The following is a 19,495-nucleotide window of genomic DNA, read 5'->3' on the forward strand; positions in this document are numbered from 1 at the left end:
TTTTATTATATTGTAATTTTTTTTATAATCTTCTAAAATTAACTAAGGTCAAAAGATTGAAACTAGACAACAGCAAGAGTAAGAGGACTAGTTTTTAGACCCCACACTTTTACTCCCATCTGAGTAATATACTGTAGTGTAACAGTACTCTTACTAGAGTAAAAGTTGTGCTTCCTTTTTGCAGTGACAAAAGCTTTATGTTGACAGTGTTAAATTAGAGATGCACCAATCCAACTTTTTTAATTGTGATACCGATTCCAATACTATATCTTTGCCCATCTGCCAACACCTGATATTAACTGAGACTGAAAACAGCATTTCCTTTTAACAAAAATAAAAAAAGACAAAGCTGCTTCCAAATGTGTCATGTAAGTAGTAAGAAAGAAGATAATCTCCCAGTGTATCCTGTTTATCATTGATTATGCTGACATAGTTTATGATAACACCTACAATAAACATCTTAAACCACTACATGTATTGTTCAACACATTATGTAGATTCATCTTAAAATGTTCATATAGAAATCATCACTGTGAGTTATATGATCGGCTCGACTGGTTACAGCCTGAAAAAAAAGATGACACTCCATCTGGTTTCTGTTTATCTTTAAATGCATTTATTTGGTCTTTCCATCATATCTCAAACGTTCCCTTGCCCAGTCTACCACAATTTACTCTTTTCAACATTCTCAGTATCTAACATTTACTGTACCTCTCATCTGTAAAGAGGTGGGCCAGAGTTTCTTTCATTTAAAAGCCCCTCAGACTGGAACAATCTGCCTCTTCACTGAGGTCTCGAACTTCTCTCAGCTCCTTTAGAACGACTCTGTTAACTCATCTGAAAACTGACGGTCACTACTGTTGATTCTATTAACACTGTGTTTGTGTTAATGATGGGGATGTAACAGTAAATGAAATATCATAATATTGTATCATCAAAGTTCTCACAGTAATATCGTGGATCATCACAATATATCGAATCACAAGTCTCTTTGCTTAAATTAGGGGTTATGGTGCTAGAGAACTACATAGACCATGATCCTTTGCTCCATTTCAGTGCAGGCTACAAGAAGAAATAACAGTTCTAAGCACTTTTAAGTCTTAGTTGTTTGGATTAAGTCTTGTCAAGGCAGAGGAAAAAAGTAGCATATTAACAGTTTTGTTAGCCTCCACAAAATATCCCAATAAATATCCTACCGTGAGATGTATATCGTGAAAATATCATACTGAGAGATTTGGATATTGTTACATCTCGAATCATGAGCCTCCCCACCATATTATGAGCTTTCCCATGATGTCGCAATAAATATCATAATGTGTGGTTCATACCGTGATGATATCGTATCGTGAGACTTGGATATCGTTACATTCTTAGTGAATGACTATATGAGGTGAACATATGGGGGGTGGGGAGGGATGTGAGCAAAACTGTCCTGTTACTTGTGTTGTATGTATGTATGTATGTATGTATGTATGTATGTATGTATGTGTTAGAATAGAATAGAAATAGAAAGCCTTTATTGTTATTATACAATATGATGAAATTCAGAGCTGCTCCTTCAAAGTGCAAGAATAATAAATAAAACAAATTAACAGTTCTCATTCAGTATGGTGACAGCTTTGGGGAAGAAGTTGTCCCTGAGTCTGTTGGTCTGAGCTGGAATTGACCTGAAGCTCCTGCCAGAAAGCACCAGGTTGAAGAAGTGGAATCCAGAGTGTGTATTGTCCTTAATTATTTTCCTCGCTCTACTGAGACAGCGGGGGTTGTATAATGTTCTTAAGGAAGGCAGAGGGCAGCCGATCATGTCTTGTGCAGTGTTGGTGACCCTCTGCAGACGCTTTCTGTCAGCCTCTGTGCAGCTAGAGTGCCACACTGTCACAGCAGAGGTCAGCAGGTGACCAATGGTGGAACGATAGAAGGTCACCAGCAGCTTGTGTTTAGTTGCTCCTTCATGAGCTCCTCAGGAAGTATAGCCACTGCTGGGCCTTTTTGACCAGTGCTGAGGTGTTGACTGACCAGGAGAGATCAGCAGAGATGTGAACCCCAAGGAATTTGAAGAACCCCACTCGCTCCACACTTTGGCCGTTGATGTACAGGGAGGGCAGAGGTGGCTCTGTTGGTAATGTTCAGTTCCAAGTTATTATTTTCACACCACTCGCTGAGTTTCAGGACCTCATCTCTGTAGGGCGCCTCATTCCCCTCTGTTATCAGCCCCACCACCGTCTTGTCATCAGCAAATTTGACAGTGATGTTCTGTGGGTGGGTGGGACTGGAGTTGTGAGTGTAGAGCGAGTAGAGGAGTGGGCTCAGCTGTATGCAGTTGTATGTATTGTATTGTTAAACTATGTGTCTGTAAAAGAGAATAAACTGCATCTCAAGGGGCTTTCCATGAAAAAATTCTAATTAAAATGTATGTAATTGTGATTTTATCCCTATAGTAACTGCAGAACAACTTTATAAATCCAATCTGAAAGTCAATATCTGCACCAGAAAATTGTTCAGTATCAGTGCCGATATCGGACCGGCTCATCGATATGTGAAATAGTTTGAACATTTGTGTTTCTTCTAGCTCTCCTACAGTTTTTTATACAGTTTTTAAGATTTATTTTACATTCACTTCAAATTATTTTTCATCCAGACTTCTCTACACTTGTACTTGAGTAATATTATTTTGAAGTAATAGTACGTTTACTTGAGTCCACATTTTGGCTGCTCTATGTACCTCTGATATACGAGTAATAAAACATGTCCTCTCAAGGCAAACTAGACAATAGGTGTAAATAAACACAATCTTGAAGCCTGAAATCCCTCTTTTGTGCGTTGTTTGTTGTGCAGGATATCAGTTGATTTGGGTGCAGTCTTTGTCTGTGGTTATGTTAATGAGGCCTCTCTAAAGTGTGATAAGATGAGGACTCAGAGGAGACTCGAACCAGGACTAAACCAGGATTAAAACCAGGATTAAGCCCAATTTGCCGGGGGCTTTTTGCTTTATAACCAAACCCAGACTAGACCCCAGGGCAGAGACCACAGACGATCGCAGGAGAACAAGATTAGAAGATGCACTCTAAAAACATGGGTCGAACAATTCCTAAAAAAAATAACAAAACAAAACAAAAAAAACAAAACACTTAAATTCGTTAACACACAGGGGTACAGGATGGGAGGGCATCAGGCAAATGGATAAACCAGGACTAAACCAGGATTAACAAAGATCAAACTAGAACTAAACCACTACAAAACCAGGACTAATCCAGGACAAAACCAGGACTAAACCAGGAACCAAAGGACAAACTAGGACAAAGACAGGACTAACTAAAGGACAAACCAGGACTAAACCAGAAACAAACCAAACTAGGACTAAACCAGTACTAACAAAAAACCAGGACTAAACCAGTACAAAACCAGGACTAATCCAGGACAAAACCAGGACTAAACCAGGACTAAACCAGGACCTAACAAAGGCCAAACTAGGACTAAACCAGTACAAAACCAGGACTAAACCAGTACAAAACCAGGACTAATCCAGGACAAAACCAGGACTAAACCAGGACCTAACAAAAAACCAGGACTAAACAAAACAGGACAAACCAGGACTAAACCAGAATCTAACAAAGACAAAACCAGGACTAAACCAGGACCTAACAAAGATCAAACTAGGACCGAACCAGGACTAAACCAGAACCTAACAAAGGCCAAATTAAGGACTAACCCAGGACTAAAGCAGGGCCTAACAAAGACCAAACTAGGACTAACCCAGGACCTAACAAAGACCAAACTAGGACTAACCCAGAACCTAACAAAGACTAAACCAGATAAAGGGCATCTGACACACAGAGATAGGAGATGGGAGGGCATCTGACACTAAACCAGGGCTAAACCAGGACTTACCAAGACCTAAACCAAAACCTAAAAAAGACTAAACCAGGAAAAGGACATCTGACATACAGAGGAGGATGGGAGGGCATCTGACACACAGGGACACAGGAGGATGGGAGGGCATCTGACATGTTTGTAGAGTCTTTCTTTGTGTCACATGTGGATCAGTTGTGCTGCTTGTGATGGAGCGAAAAACACAGAAATAAAGAGTTCAGTGTAGAAGTGTGCCCAAGGGACCAACAAGATCAGAGACCAGGGAAAACCCAGGTCTGAACCAGAACTGAACCAGGTCTGAAACAGGACTGAACCACTTCTGAACCAGGACTATACCAGGTCTGAAACAGGACTGAACCAAGACTAAACCAGGTGTGAACCAGGAATAAACCAGGTCTGAAGCAGTTCTAAACTACAATAGGTCTATACCAGAACTAAACCTGGACTGGACCAGGTCTAAACCAGGTCTAAATCAGGTCTAAACAAGGTCTAAACAAGGTTTGAACCAGGACTAAACTACAGTAGGTCTATACCAGGACTAAACCTGGATTGGACCAGGTATAAATGACTAAATCAGGTCTAAACAAGGTCTAAACCAGATCTGAACCAGGACTGAACCAGGTCTAAACTACAGTAGGTCTAAATGAGAACTAAACCAGGAATGAACCAGGACTAAACCAGATCTAAACCAGGTCTAAACCAGGTCTAAACAAAGTCTAAATAAGGTCTAAACCAAGTCTGAACCAGGAATGAACCAGGTCTAAACTACAGTAGATCTAAACCAGGACTAAAAAAGGTCTAACAAGAAATGAACCAGGTCTAAACCAGGACTAAATCAGGTCTAAACCAGGACTAAATCAGATCTAAACAAGGTCTAAACCAGGTCTGATCTAGGACTGAACCAGGTCTGAATTACAGTAGGTCTATACCAGGATTGAACCTGGACTAAACCAGGTCTAAACCAGGTCTAAACCAGGTCTAAACCAGGTCTAAACGAGGACTAACCCAGGACTAAACCAGGACTAAACCAGGACTAAATTAGGTCTAAACAAGATCTACACAAGGTCTAAACATAACAACATGGAGAAAAGCATTTGACAGTCAGACTTACTCAAGAGTAAACCAGGACTAAAGAGGCACTAAACTTCACCATTCTGTCAGAAAGCTTTAAAAATGTTCATAAAAAAATAACACATAAGACAGGGCCTCTCTCAGATAAACTCTTATTTATTCATGTTCATAATTTATCAATAATTCTCTCTCTGTACATTATTGTAATCATATAAACAATCTCTGGATCATATTTTCATTCCATACACTTGAGTTGCACATTTACAGAATAAGACACATACACGAGATTTGAACTTTACACATTCGTACACCAGTGCTACACACACTGGGGGCAAGCGGGGGAGGTGTCTTGCCCAAGGACACATGGAGCAAGATTGAACCAACAACCTCATGGACGGTGAATGGCATGCTCTATACGTCCTAACCTTTAGCTGCTTAGTGTCTGCGGAACTAGAACATTCACATACAAAGGTGAACAGATGGGCTGAATGTTTGAACAGAAAAGTCGTATCCATTGTTTTGACATGATGAACAATCAGGACTGTTGTCATGGCGATGAAGGGTGAAAAGTCCTCAAAATGGACCCATGGATAGAGAACAGAGGAGAAAGTCCAACTACAGTCCAGAGGAAGTAGAAATTGTGATAAAAGTGTCTATACTAGAAGGAAACAATGAGGAGACTTGTGTTCATCTGCACGGAACACCTACAGTTCAGAGGGTGACCATCTCAGGAGGACGCTGCGAGTGAGGCTGCAGACTGAAGAGGAGATCACTCTAATACAACTTATACTTTTACTATGGTTTTACACAAGTCTTGGTCACCTAAAGGGCCCATCTCATGCAAAATAATTCTTTTCACATTGTATCTTCTACACATAAACAAGCACAATTTGGGTTTGGAACATCCATTACACAATAGTTCTGAAATCTTATTAATTTCTTGGAGACAATCACAGACCAGGAACTATGAAAGACTGACTATTCCTCATCCCCCCGCTCGTCCTGAGAAAGCACAGACAGAAAACGTGACGTAGGCTCTGAGTGAGCCGCCCTTCCTCCGCCCATCTCAGGGAGGGAGGGGGAGACAGGCGTGCACCCTGATAGCAGCAGGAATAAACTTTTATTCATCATGGAGATACAGCACGTTCAGCCGCATGTGTTGGACCCGGAATCAGACGAGGACTTTGAGGTGCACGAAGCTCAAGCACCGCGTCCACATCAGCTGAACATTACTGATTGGTAATTAGTATTAAGTATTAATAAACACTAGTAGATAAATTTATTATATTGTGTTCACTGCAGTCGGGGTAGAGGCGGTAGAGCGGGGGAGGGGGGCGGGTGCGAAGCGTTTTCTGCTACGTCAAACGCGTCATAGGTGTAGCTGCCGCGTAATCGTTGTAGCAGCTTTAGTTCGTTGTCACGTGGGAGGGTGGCAGAAATACTCTGCAATTTGTTTTTAAAAAATGCCAAATCAATCTAAAAACCACTTGGGCGACATATACAAGGCCCACACATCACTCTTAGAAGGTAGAAAGCTCTGAAAAGGTGATTTTGCATGAGATGGGCCCTATAAGATGATGTGAGTGACTCTGGAGTTATAGATTGACTCTTGTTTTGGTGTAGGACGGAGGCATAATGCTCCAGGTAGATAGAGAGTGACCCAGGAGAAGCTCAGAGTAGAGCCGCTGCTCCTCCACATCAAGAAGAGCCAGCAAGAGTGGCTGAGGCATTTGTTACAGATGCTCTGAAGGGCTCGTGTTTACCCAGGGCCCAATACAGAGAGGCAGTGTTGCCAGATTGGGCGGGTGCCTGCTCAGTTGGGCTTCTTTTGACAAAGTCGAGCGGGCAGATCATATTTGGGCAATTTTCAACAAGTTTGGGCATTTTTTGTTTTCACACCAATCAACACGATACACAATAACACAAGCTCTCCGGCCTGTGCACAAATGAATGGACGTCTGCTACGTTCAGACCTCCCCGGCAGCTGTTGCAGAGATTTAATTTGATGTATGAGTTTCAGGCTCTGTGTTTGCTGTTCTTGCAGTAGCCGAGGCTGTAGCTGAACACTGATGATATTCACTTTTGTGCTTGATGAAAACGCTGTTCTATGTTTTGCCAGAGGTTTTATATAACCTGGCAGTTTTATAAATCCTGGCAATGTTTTTAAAAAGTCTACAGATTAAATACCCTAGAACATTTTAAATTAAATATTAAATGTCCTTTTTTCTGTGATAAATGAAAATACTGTTCTACATTTAACATTTAACACATTTTCTCAATACTGACAATGTTTTTCAAAAGCCCAACAATGGATCACATACGTTTATTCAAAGATGAAATGGTTTCTGTGTCAAAATCTTGTGGGTTTTTTGTTTTTGTTTTTTTTGCTTAAGAGGGTGGGTTTCAAACGTGACTGGGTGGAAATCATTAAACCCAATCTGGCAACACTGAAGAGAGGGTTCCTCGTAGTCTGTAATGTGTATTTTGTATATACAGAGAACGTAAAGTACAGGCCCACCAGCATGACTTGTACCCAGGGCTCAGTTTTATTCTACACATGATAACTGATGTTACTTATTACAGATGTGTTATTGTCTTTAAAGAAACCTGATTATGAGCTGGTAACGAACATGAATACACTTGTTATTGCTGTTTTTTATTCTGCATTCTTCTCTTTGCAAGTTCATTTGATGATGCTTATTCATGTTTTGATGTGTTTGTATTGTGATTTTAATGTATTTCTTTTTCTGTAAAGCACTGAAAAATAAGAATTGTGCTATACAGATAAACTTGCCTTGCCTATTTGTCTGATAGTGTTTATTGTATGATAGTAGGAAACTGATACTGTATAAATGACATGTAAAACGTAATGACCAATATATGGTACTTGTATCCACTCCTTCATCTCTTATGACTGTCCGACTGCAGTGGGCGGAGCATTAGCCACGTTAGCGGCTGCCCCCACCCTGAGCAGCTCCTTCCTGTGGGTGAGGATGAGATCGAAGCTGGACTGGAGGCGGTTCTGTTGCTCTTGGACCCGGGTCTGCAGAGTCCGGACCCATCGGATCAGAGCCAGACGTCTGTACATGGTCAGCTGGGTCTGGTGCTTCTCCATCTCCTGAGCTTTGAAACGCTCACGATCTCTGAGCGTCCACACGGCGTCCAGCAGCTCCCCGCGCTCCCCGTCCGAGTCTGAGGACTGATCTTCATCTGAGATACAGTGAACAGAGGATACAGAGAGCATGAACACAGGATAAATACAGGAGGAGAGTAACAGGAGTCAGTTGTCCTGTGCTCTTAGAGACCAAGAGCTGGATAGAATAACTATGACTAAGACTATGATTATAACTATGTTAGAGGAGCTTTGAACATATGAAAATATTCTACAGAAAGTACCACCACAACAGTTTGAGATATCCTAACAGGAGCTTGCCTGGTCAGCCAAGACTACATGCAGTTTCTAAACTTTACAAAGATAAAGTAGTCTGGGACTGGATCCTGGTCCAGGTTGATACAGGTTCTGATGCCCATGACTGACACAGAATTAACCAGCCAGAGAAACTCATGCTGCGTTCAGACCAGGATGTCAAATACACGCTGGATGCTTCTAGTTGGATGCCTTAGCATTGAGTGTAGACGTCCCTGATGCACTATTGGCACCATGAACTAATGACCTGATTAAGTCCTGGTCTAGTCCTGGTCCAAAAAAGTTCCAAAAGTTCAGCATTTTCAGCTTCTGACGCCGACACCCTGGACAAGTGTCCAGAGTGTTGACGCCTGAATGCTTCAAGACGTGCTGTGTCGATACCAGATTCGTGCCCCATTGATGCCTGAAGACACACCCCAAAAAAAGCAGGACGCCCTAGACACATGTCCACATAGACTTAGCAGGTAAACCAGACACCTTGACACTGCTGTGTAAATGCAGCATCAGGGTCCTTTTGTGTCAAAACAAACATGGCAGCTCACAAAACGAAGAAAATAGAGAGGCTGGAGAAGCATCACAGACAGATTGGTTTGTTGTCTATGGTCTGGTCCCAGAGCCTCCTGCATTCAAACAGAATTTGGAGGGACTGGCTCCAGGCCAGACTAAACAGGAGCCTGAGTGTGTCTTTAATCAGGTTCCAGCTCATAATTACAGTATAATCAGAGACATATTCACCATCATCGAGCAGACTGCTGTAGTCGTTGGCGCTCAGAGACTGCCTCTTCTCCAGACTGGACTTGGTTTCTCCGACCCCGATGCGGTCCCACCTCTCCATGGGGCTCTCCTCTGCGCCTCCTCCCTCCAGCTGCAGAGAGGCCATGCTCTCAGAGCGCTCACTGTACTCAGAGTCTGAGCCACTGTCTCCCCACTCGTCTGCGTTCTCCATCTGTCGTATTTCCTCGCGGTCCTCTCCTCTCAGACCCAAACTGCTCCTGCGACGCTGAATCGCCTGGAGCTTCTCGCGTTGCTTCTCTTCGAATTGCTGCATCATGATTCTGGCCTCTTCCTCTGTGATTTTACCCTCCTCTGCTCCATCGGGGGGGACACGGCCATATCCGTCATCCCCAGATTCGATTTCAGGCAGCGGTTCCAGAGTGGTCCAACACGGCATCCTGGACCTCGGAGACAAAACATTCCCATAATTCCCTGGTGGGTTGTTGGTGGTCGGCGGGTCACGCCCGAGTGGACCTAAGTTACGGGGTCGGATTTGGTTGCGGTTTTCATCATCCTTGTTGCCGGGGGAGGTGGTGGTGGTTGACAGGAAGTTGGAGTTGCCGTCCTGGTCCTGGTACTTCCTGTTTCGAAGGGAGGAAGAGGAAGTGGAGGAGGAGTAGGCGGAGTCTACAGCAGCGGGGTCCTGATGTTGCAGCATCACTGACCTTGACTGAGCTTCACTGCAAAAAAAAAAACAGAAACATACTTGAATAAGACAGGACTTTTATGGATTTTAAAGCACAGTTTACAGAACTAGTTCATTTTAAACGTTTTTCAGTGGTCCAGAGTTATTCTTCACTTACAGAGCATGCAGGAGTTTATAAGTGCCTTTCAAAATATAATAAAATAAAATAAAAAATGGAGTAAACTGGAAGCGCTGCATAGAGGAAGACCTTGACACCAATATGGACAAAAGAGAGTAGCTGTGGAAATTGGAACATGGCTCCTCGCCCCAAACCCAAACAACCCCAGTCTTTTCTACTGGCCTCCCTCAGCAGCTCGGCCTCAGCCAAGGCCGGCTGGAATCAACTCCCCCGGACATTACAGCAGGGAGACACTCTCACATTCTTTTCCCCAACTTGAATTGACATTTGCTGATGTTGTCTCTGACTGGGGCCTGATCAAGTTTGTCTCCATGGCTGCAGGGCGGGAGTAGAGCATTCGCCCACTAATCTGAAGGTTGGTGGTTTGAATCCCTCTCTTGACATAAACATCACAGGTTGAGCGGTCAGATCCACTGACCCACAGGTTGGCTGGTGTGATTCCAGCTCCCACAGATGAATGCTGTTGTTGTGTCCTTGGGCAAGACACTTAATCCACCTTGCCCACAGTGTCTGCGTACACTGGTGTGTGAATGGGTGAGTGGTTCCTTGTTGTAAAGCTCTTTGAGTGCCTTGATGGTGAATAAGCGCTATAGAAAAATGTGACCATTTAAAATTTTGCCAGGCTGGCGTCACCTAGTGCCTCCGCTCACTTTCATTTCTCTCCAGCAACTAGGTGAGGAATACAGAATACACTAAACGGTCTGCAAAAACCCCGGATGTGCGAGACCGGGCACCAGCCAATCAGCGAAGAGTGATATATTCATCAGTGTTCTTGTTCTTCTTACGGGATTTGGGAAAAGCTTAATATACCAGTTAGCCCTGTTAGTGGAGAATTACATATGTCACGACCAAATAGCAGCGATTGGTTAAATGATAGAAAGTACCTGCCTACCACTGAGTGAATGAATCCTAATGCTGTGAGGTCAGACGGTTTCTATGAAGTGAAACCGGCTGATGAATCAGGCTAGCTAAGACTGGGACCAGGTCATAGACTGTATATAAATGGACATAGCTAACGTTCTAGCCGCCGTGTTCCAAATATGAATTTCCCATGCGGCTCTTCCGACTCCTTCTGACTCTCACTACCATTGACTTACATTGGAATATTGTGGCTCCTCTCTTTGTAACTGCTGCAGTGAGCCTTGGCATTTTGATCTTAAAATGTTCGTATTAACTAACTAACTCACTCTAGATGCTCCTGTTTATTTTTTTGTTGTTATTTTGTCCTTCAAAAAATCCTATTCTTAATACAGAGACTGGCTTCAAATTCGCTCCTGTAACCACTAACATCATGAGCTTCATTTGAGCGGCACTGAACTCTACGGGTGATGTCACACTCGCTTAGTCCATTTCTTTATACAGTCTATGGGCCAGACGGAGTGAGTCTCCAGGCCCCTCCCATATCTCACACCCTCGCTGTTGTTTTGTGGTTTTGTATTGTCTATAACCACTCCCTTCCCTAATACAACATACCTGATGTTGTATTGTGTTTGATCATGTGCAGAGGTGTTGTTTTTTTTGTCCTGGTCCCACACAGTGATTCACTCATAATAGGAGCATTGTGTGGGGGTTGCTTTTTTTCTCCTCCTCCTCCTCCTCATGTTTTGCTTTATTGTTTTTCTTCAAGGTGCTCCTGAAATAATGGTTGTTGTACCTGAATTTCAATCTAAAGCTAATGACTAGCATGCTAATGTGCACTTCCTGGTTTCAGAGGCTTTATAATCAGATGCAGATAGAAACAGTGTTATACAATATATCTGTGCTTTTTTCATGCAAATACATGAAAAACAGAACAAAACAAAACAAAAACGATAACTTTATCTTTAATTATAATTTATTCATGTTGCCTGGTAGTGTCATCTGTTTTTATCCATGGCGATAAGAAGTTTAATGCCACTACGAAACATTCTAGGCAAGAATCATTTTGTGACTTGAATGTGAAGCATGTGTGCAGGCTGTATATCTATAGGTCTACAGAGTTTGCTTTTTCCATCATTCTGTGGTTTGTAAAGAAGAATATTAACTATTAAATCATTTCAGCTTTTGGTAATTGTTATTTGCTAATTAAGACCATTAACATGTGCAATTTTGATTTCATTGCGAAATATCTTGAAGCACCAACTGTAACATATATCACAAAATCTTTAGAACATTTATCTATGATCAATGTTTCTATTTTTTCCTTTTCACACAGATCACAAGACCACACAGAGCGAGACTAAAGAGAAGTGTTTGAGTCAGTCACATGAAAACTCTGTTCAAAAACAAACTCTCAGAGAATCAGGCTTATTTTTGTCCTCAATGGACAATCGAAAATCAATACATCAAGACACTATAACTAGATGAGAACATTTCTAAACATGTAGGTTGAAGTTACACTGATACAATATAGATCAGAGTCAAAGAACTGTGTAGTATTTATATTTAATAAAATTGGTGCACTATTTAACTTTTCTGGTGGAAGGTGGAATGTTGAAATGTTCCTTATCTCCATGAAGACAAACAGGTAACTAGGCCAGGTTAGTTTTTGTTTTGTTTTTGATGTTTTCCCACTCACTGAAAACTTACAGGTCAGCTCTGTGGAGAGGAGGGTTGTAGAAATTCTTGGTAAACTTAAGACATCTCTATAATCAAACAATCAAAAGTAAGAAACAATATATTCATATAAAGACAGATTAAACTTCTTTCTGCTGTTTTTCCATATCCACATAATCTAAATCTCCTCATCTCTTGTAAGTGAATAAAATGATTAAAAAAAAGTCCAATGCTGTACTGCGGAACATTTCAGGCAAAGCACTAACATCTTCATGGACTCACCACCAGAAAAGAAAAGGCCCTAAAGTGCAAAAAATTAATTCTATCCATGTTCAGATGTCTTGAATTAAGAAAGTTTGATCAGGATTTAAGTAAATTTCACTTGCAAATAAAATATTCTGCCATTGGAACAAGACATTTTGTACTTAAAATATGAAAAACAACAACTTTTTTGCATGTAATATAAGAAACAAATGTGATGTTGCTTGAAATAAGAAAAAACGCTTGTTCCTATGGTAGATCATTTTGCTCATCAAATTGAATCTACTCAAATAAAGTATTTTATCTTGCCTAGATATTTCTTTTTGTAGTGTAGGTATATTAGTTTAAAAGTGCATATGTCAAAATATAGATAAGAAAACAATTAACTTTTAACACAAAATCACATCATGTTTTAGCCAGATTTTACGTTCTTAAAAATGTGAAAAACAGAACTAGTTCATTATAAAAAGTTTGCAGTGATTCAAAGTTCTTCCTCACTTCCGTTATGCATTCAGAGTGTCCTAATTATTCACTTTCATTCAGTTTATAAGTGCTTTTCACAACTAGTGAGCAGTTGAGACTGTCAGGTATGTATGAAAACAAACTGTTGGTCTGAAAAAATAATTAATTTAGACGACCAGTTGGACCTAATTGGACAGACTTTTGCCATGATGGGAAACCTATACACAAACTAGCAACACACACTTCCTGATTCTCAGATTAGATATCGACTAGGGATGTAACAACAACCGAAATTTTGTGATAGCCTATCGTTAAAAGTCTCACAATAATATCGTTGGCCATCACAATATATTGAATTACAAGTCTCATAAGTTATAATGCAGTAATATATGTACAAAAATAAAAGAAACTACACAGACCAGGAGTGTTAAACTCAAATTGACAGAGGCCCAAAATTAAAAACTGGGACTAAGTCGTGGGCTAAACTAAATATTTATTGAAAAATTTCAACAACATCTGCATGTTTCTCTTCTTTCGAAATATGTAATGTTAAATCTTTTCTGATTAAAATAAATCTTTAATAATAGTTTTACTTAAACATTGAATCCAGAACAAGTATAATGTAAAAAAATTACAAAATTTTAAATAAATAATGTCTCTATAGCCTACTTGTGGCCGGTTTGCCAGCTCTAATACAAATTTGATATGATCTAGCAAGCCAAATATAATTATATTGCGTGCCAAATTTGGCCTGTGGGCCTGAGTTTGACATTTCTGACACAGACCATGATCCTTTACTCCGTTTCAGTGCCAATTACATGAAGAAATAGTTCTTACAAGCACTTTTAAATCTTAATTCTTTGGATTATGACAGAATCTTACAAGTCTTATATTTTAAAAGGAAAAGGTAACATTCACAATTTTGTTAGTCTCCACAATATCGCAATAAATATCGAACTGTGAGATGTATCTCGTGAAAATATTGTACCAAGAGATTTGAATATCGTTACATCCCTAATACCGACAGTACACAGTGGACTTATTTTGACCTCAAGAGCTCATCAGTACATGTCAACAAATCAGATGGGCTACTGGACTAGTTTAGGCTTTAATGGATTCAGTAATTGCAAAATCGACAAATTTTTTCTCAAAACAGAACGACATTTAAAAGAATATCAATTAGTATCACATATAAATCAACTAGAACAATACACAAAGAAGCACTATAAAATAGATCTAAAGTTGACCAGGGCCAAAGCAGAGACAAAATCGCCTCTTTTGATTTCCCATCATGCATCTCTCCATCCGAATCACCCTCACACATCTGCACGTCTTTTCTAAATGTTAATGTTTTTAATCCTGGCTCGAGGCTGCCGTCAATCAAAGCCCCTCCTCTGACGCGCGCCCCCGAGACATGCCCCTGGCGCGTTCACGTGGTGCTGAAGGACAGCGACAGTGGCTCGGGGGCGCGCACGGATCAGCTTTACAGATGCTGCGGTCACGAGGAAGACGATACAGACAATTTACCTCCAAACACACAATATGAAATAGAATTACGAATTCAAAATGGCGCATGATTGCACCAAAACGCAAACGTAAATGATGAAAAGTGGCAAAAATACGGTACCGAATCAGCATGGCTCCTTCAGGGATGCTTGAAATGTTATTGAAACGACGCCTGGCTTGAGAGAAAACGTGAAAAAGTCGTTCAATCTTGCGCACTGGCTGCATATTAAAGCTGGAAAAATAACCAAACACTTTTACGCATTGGCGAACGAACTCGACACGCGCGTAAACTGAAAATCTGCTCTGAATCCTGCTTATCCGTGTCCGTGTGGTGTTATGTAAGGCTCACCCCATCTTTACGCCTTCTCCTCTCGCTCGCCTCGCTAAAAGAGCCCAAATTTTGGTGTTGGCTCGTGCTTGTTTGTCGGGTTGCATAAGGAAGCCTCATGTGAACGCGGTATTATTAGCCCGTTGCCCTTCTTACCTTTAAACGGCGATGATGGCGGGGTCTCGTGTTGTTTTCGTCTCCTCCTTTCGCGCCGCTGTCCCTCCTCTGAAGCGAATCGGATGCCCCCCCCCCCCTCATCTCCTCACCCCCTCCCATCCGCTCTGACTCGGATGCCCTCCCATCCGCCCGCACTCCCAGCGCTTATGGGAAAGAGACGCTGCGTAATGCGCTTCCTGGACTCGGGTGAAGAATGCGATGAATTCAGTGATAACGGGAGCAGAGTAGGCTATTATAGGCTATTATAGGCCTAAAGCTACAGTTTGCTATTCAAAGGTTTAGGTAACTGTTCACAAATGTTGAACTTGATCATTTCTATTCATGACTAGAACCAATCTAAAAATCTGCATTTAAACTAGATACATTTTTGTTGCACCCCATGAAATGTCCTATATTATGAAATAAGAAAAAAACACTTGTTCCTTTGGTAGATCATTTTGCTCATCAAATTAAATCTACTCAAATAAAGTTAAATGTTCTTAATTCTAGTCATTTTAACTTGCGTAGGTATTGCTTTTGCAGTTGCTTTTTAGTTTAAAAGTGCATATGTCAAAATACATACAAGAAAGCAATTCACTTTAAATGCAAAATCACTAAAATGTTTTAACCAGATTTTTACATTCTTGAAAATGTAAAAAACAGAACTCATTTGTTTATTTGAAACAGTTTGCATTGGTCCAAAGTTCTTCCTCATTTACGTTCTGCATTCAGAGTGTCCTAATTATTCAGTTTCATTCATCTTAAAAGTGCTTTTCACAACTAGTGAGCAGTTGAAACTGTCAGGTATGTATGAAAACAAACTGTGGACTGGGAAAAATAAAAATAAAAAAATCATTTAGAAGTTGGACCTAATTGGACAGACTTTTGCCATGATGGGGAACCTATACAGAAACTAGCAACACACACTTCCTGATTCTCGGATTAGATAACGACTAGGGATGTAACAATGACTGAAATTTCATGATATTGTACTGTCGAATGTCTCACAATAATATCATGAACCATCACAATAAATCAAATTACAAGTCTTTTAAGTTATAATGCAGTAATATAAGTACAAAAACAAAGGCAACTACACAGACCAGGAGTGTCAAACTCAAATTCACAGAGGCCAAAATTAAAAACTGGGACTAAGTTGTGGGCTAAACTAAATATTTATTGAAAAATGTCAACAACATCTGCCTGTTTCTCTTGTTTCGAGATATGAAATGTTAAAACCTTTTCTTATTAAAATAAATGTTTAATAATAGTTTTGCTTAAACACTAAATCCAGATCAAGCAAAATATAAAAAAATAATAACATTTTAAATAAATAATGTCTCTGTTTATGTAACTATTAATTTCAACTATTGTGTAAGCAAAAAGAGAAGACAGATTCAGTATAACTTAAAGACCATATCACTCTCTTTTCTGATCTATTTATGTGATAGAAATATACATTGTGGAAAAAAAAATCTCTCAATGTGTCTTTGTGTAAATGAATGTGATTTCCACCTGAGACCAGAGCAGAACATGCGGAAAGGCTCAGCAGACACAGCTCTCCCCAAACCCCACAGGAAACTCTGGGTTTAGCTGTCCTCAAATCTAAGTTAATTTTGTTGTTACATTATAGTGGACTTAGTCAGACTTGACTTGATAAAATGGCTAAGACTTGGGACTTGACTCAGACTTGAGACCTCTGACTTGAGAAGACTAGATGTGTCTCCTAAAAATATATATTTTTTGATAATACTTTTCTCTTTACAGTTGATAAATGCTGTGCTGAATTTTACAGGAACAAACTGGAACATGCCCCTCCACTTCTCTGTTTGTTACTTCGGGTGGAACTGAAGTACTGTGATGTGGTATCCTCAAATGTACTACAGTAATATACAGTACAACACAGTAATATACAGTACAATAGAGTAATATACAGTACAACACAGTAATATACAGTACAACACAGTAATATACAGAACAACACAGTAATATACAGTACAACACAGTAATATACAGTACAAAACAGTGAAACAGAGGGAACTACAGAGAACATGATCCTTCCATTTTAGCGCCAACTACCTAACAAAATAACTGATATTAAGCACTTTTAAATCATGATTTTTTTCATCATGTGGCCATACTGGTTTGTCAAATCCTGATCCCATCAGATCTCAGAAGCTGAACAGGTCTGGGCCTGGTTAGTACTTGGATGGGAGACACTGAGAAAATCAGGAGCCACAGGGCGGTGCCAATCATAAAAACTGTTGTTGTGTCCTTAGGCAAGGCACTTCACCCTCACTGCCTAACATGAAAGTGATGTGTGCATGAGTGACGGTGGTGCAGATTGGCAGCCTCGCGTCCGTCAGTCTGTCCCAGGGCAGTTGTGGCTACAGAAGTAGCTTACCACCACCAGGTATGGAGGGAAAGAATAATGGTTTGAAAAGTGTCTTTGAGTGTCCAAAAAAGTGCTATATAAAACTGATGCATTATTCATTATTTATGATTAAATCTTGTCGGGTCATTTAAAAAGGAAAGAAAATTGCATTTCTACAACTCTTAAATAAATATTCATATATAAATATACCATGACTTTTTTAGTACAGTTTAGGTTAAAGTTCATATAAATTGCAAAAATCAAAGCTCTGTTTGTTACTTTAGTTTAAAGACTTGTAATGACTTGAAGCTCAAAACAGACAACTTGGACTTGCCTCTGTTTGACCTGGGACTTGACTCAGACTTGAGGTCAAAGACTTGAGACTTACTTGAGACTTGCAAAACAACGACTTGGTCCCACCTCTGATAAATACTCAGATGACCTGAGGGGAGATGGAGGGGGGGTGGAGAGAGGAGATTCAGGAGAGGCTGTTGGTCTGTGGTCTCAGGCTTAGGCTCTGTCCATATTTGCTGGAACAAGAAGAATAAACCTTTGTGTGAATTCCAAAAACTCACCGGGCTTCACAAATGATTTGTTATTTATCATCAAGAGATGCATCATTTTTCCACAACACTGTGTTCTAATGCAGTTTCCTCATCACAAACAGACCCGGAGTTCTTCTCTCAAATAGAAAAACACTCTGTCCACCTTGTGATGTTATGTGGTAATACAGGAAGTGCTCCACTGTGTTTTTAAACTCCACACACCTTCACTACAATCATTTGGATCATTTCAGCTCCGGAATTGTCAATCTCTACTGAATTAAAGGTAAAAGGCATTGTTTACTTATGTTAACAGAGCATTTTGAGCTTTGAAGATGCAGACAGACTAATAATAATAATAAAAAAAAATACTCAAATGTGTGAATAAAACAAAACCGATGGTGAAAGGTAATGAAGTGAAGTAAGTGAAAGTCCAATTGAGTACATTTTCAGCTTGTTTGTGATGAGGAAACAACTTCATAACATAGGTCTGAAAACTGTGTAATAGTCATTTTGTGTAATATAGAACCCTTAAAACATAAACCATTTGATGTAATCATTTAAAATGAAAGAAGGGGGGTAAAGTGCCACAGTAACACAGGGAGAACATGCAAACTCCACTTTATTACTTTCAGAACAGAACGCTTTTTATCTTATGAACTAAAGTACAATAATATGCATGAATGTTCTGATCATATATTTACTCATATGACTGTGTTTATGAACCATGTAATAGGCTGAGATCACATGACAGCACAACATTGGAGCCCCAATTGATACTTTGCAGCAACATCACACTGGGGGTATCCTACATGCATCTCTATGGTGGGATATTCAGATGTTACCATGGTGACACAATGCACACAACTAATATTAAGAGAAAAAAATATCATCTCCCTGTAGTTCCGAACTAAATCAGGTTTTCTTTCTGGTCAGATTGTGTTAAAATAAACTTCAGATTCAAGTCTAACAGGCCTCAGACAGTGCAGTGCCTACAGTTAGCGTCACACCTCCAGGGAAGGTTGATGATGTCAGCTGCAAAGTATCAATCTAACCAGAGCTGGAAACAGTCAGAGTTCAAGAATTGGAGTTTTATTTGTGTAACTGTCAGATGCAGATTTGTTAACCTGGTTTATGGTTCATATCTCTGTCATTACTGGGCCTATCCACATGAAACAAAAACTGGTCTATTTGATCTGTTTCCATGTAGACAAAGTTACAGGCCAGATCTATGGAGAGGCAACCCTACTCACGGTAAGGGTTCTCAACAGAAAACATGTCGTGTGGGCCCACCAAGATGCCAAGATGATTTGTACCCACATGCAGGAATTTGGTGCTACACCCCTGCCTGTAATTGAAAAAATG

The 19,495-nt window shown here is 40.3% G+C and overlaps 1 protein-coding gene and 1 pseudogene across 2 annotated transcripts; one reads left to right on the forward strand and one right to left on the reverse strand.

Moving 5' to 3' along the window:
• Window positions 1–5,085: 5,085 nt before the first annotated feature.
• Window positions 5,086–15,289, reverse strand: LOC110159259 (UPF0500 protein C1orf216 homolog). 2 transcript variants are annotated; one of them, XM_055157163.1, is made up of 3 exons: window positions 15,215–15,289; window positions 9,104–9,822; window positions 5,086–8,151 (listed from the first exon to the last, which is right to left on the reverse strand). In XM_055157163.1, the coding sequence occupies exons 2-3, from the start codon at window positions 9,798–9,800 to the stop codon at window positions 7,850–7,852; spliced, it is 999 nt and encodes a 332-aa protein (XP_055013138.1). In that variant the 5' UTR covers window positions 9,801–9,822; window positions 15,215–15,289; the 3' UTR covers window positions 5,086–7,849. The 2 variants fall into 2 exon arrangements, with proteins under 2 accessions (XP_055013138.1, XP_020779469.1); XM_020923810.2 differs by having other exon boundaries at window positions 15,080–15,215.
• Window positions 15,290–17,341: 2,052 nt separating this feature from the next.
• Window positions 17,342–17,458, forward strand: LOC129410186 (5S ribosomal RNA; annotated as a pseudogene).
• Window positions 17,459–19,495: the final 2,037 nt, after the last annotated feature.

Source organism: Boleophthalmus pectinirostris, unplaced genomic scaffold (assembly GCF_026225935.1).
Source record: "Boleophthalmus pectinirostris isolate CB_2022bp ecotype Guang Dong unplaced genomic scaffold, ASM2622593v1 HiC_scaffold_21, whole genome shotgun sequence".
Taxonomy (NCBI): domain Eukaryota; kingdom Metazoa; phylum Chordata; class Actinopteri; order Gobiiformes; family Gobiidae; genus Boleophthalmus; species Boleophthalmus pectinirostris.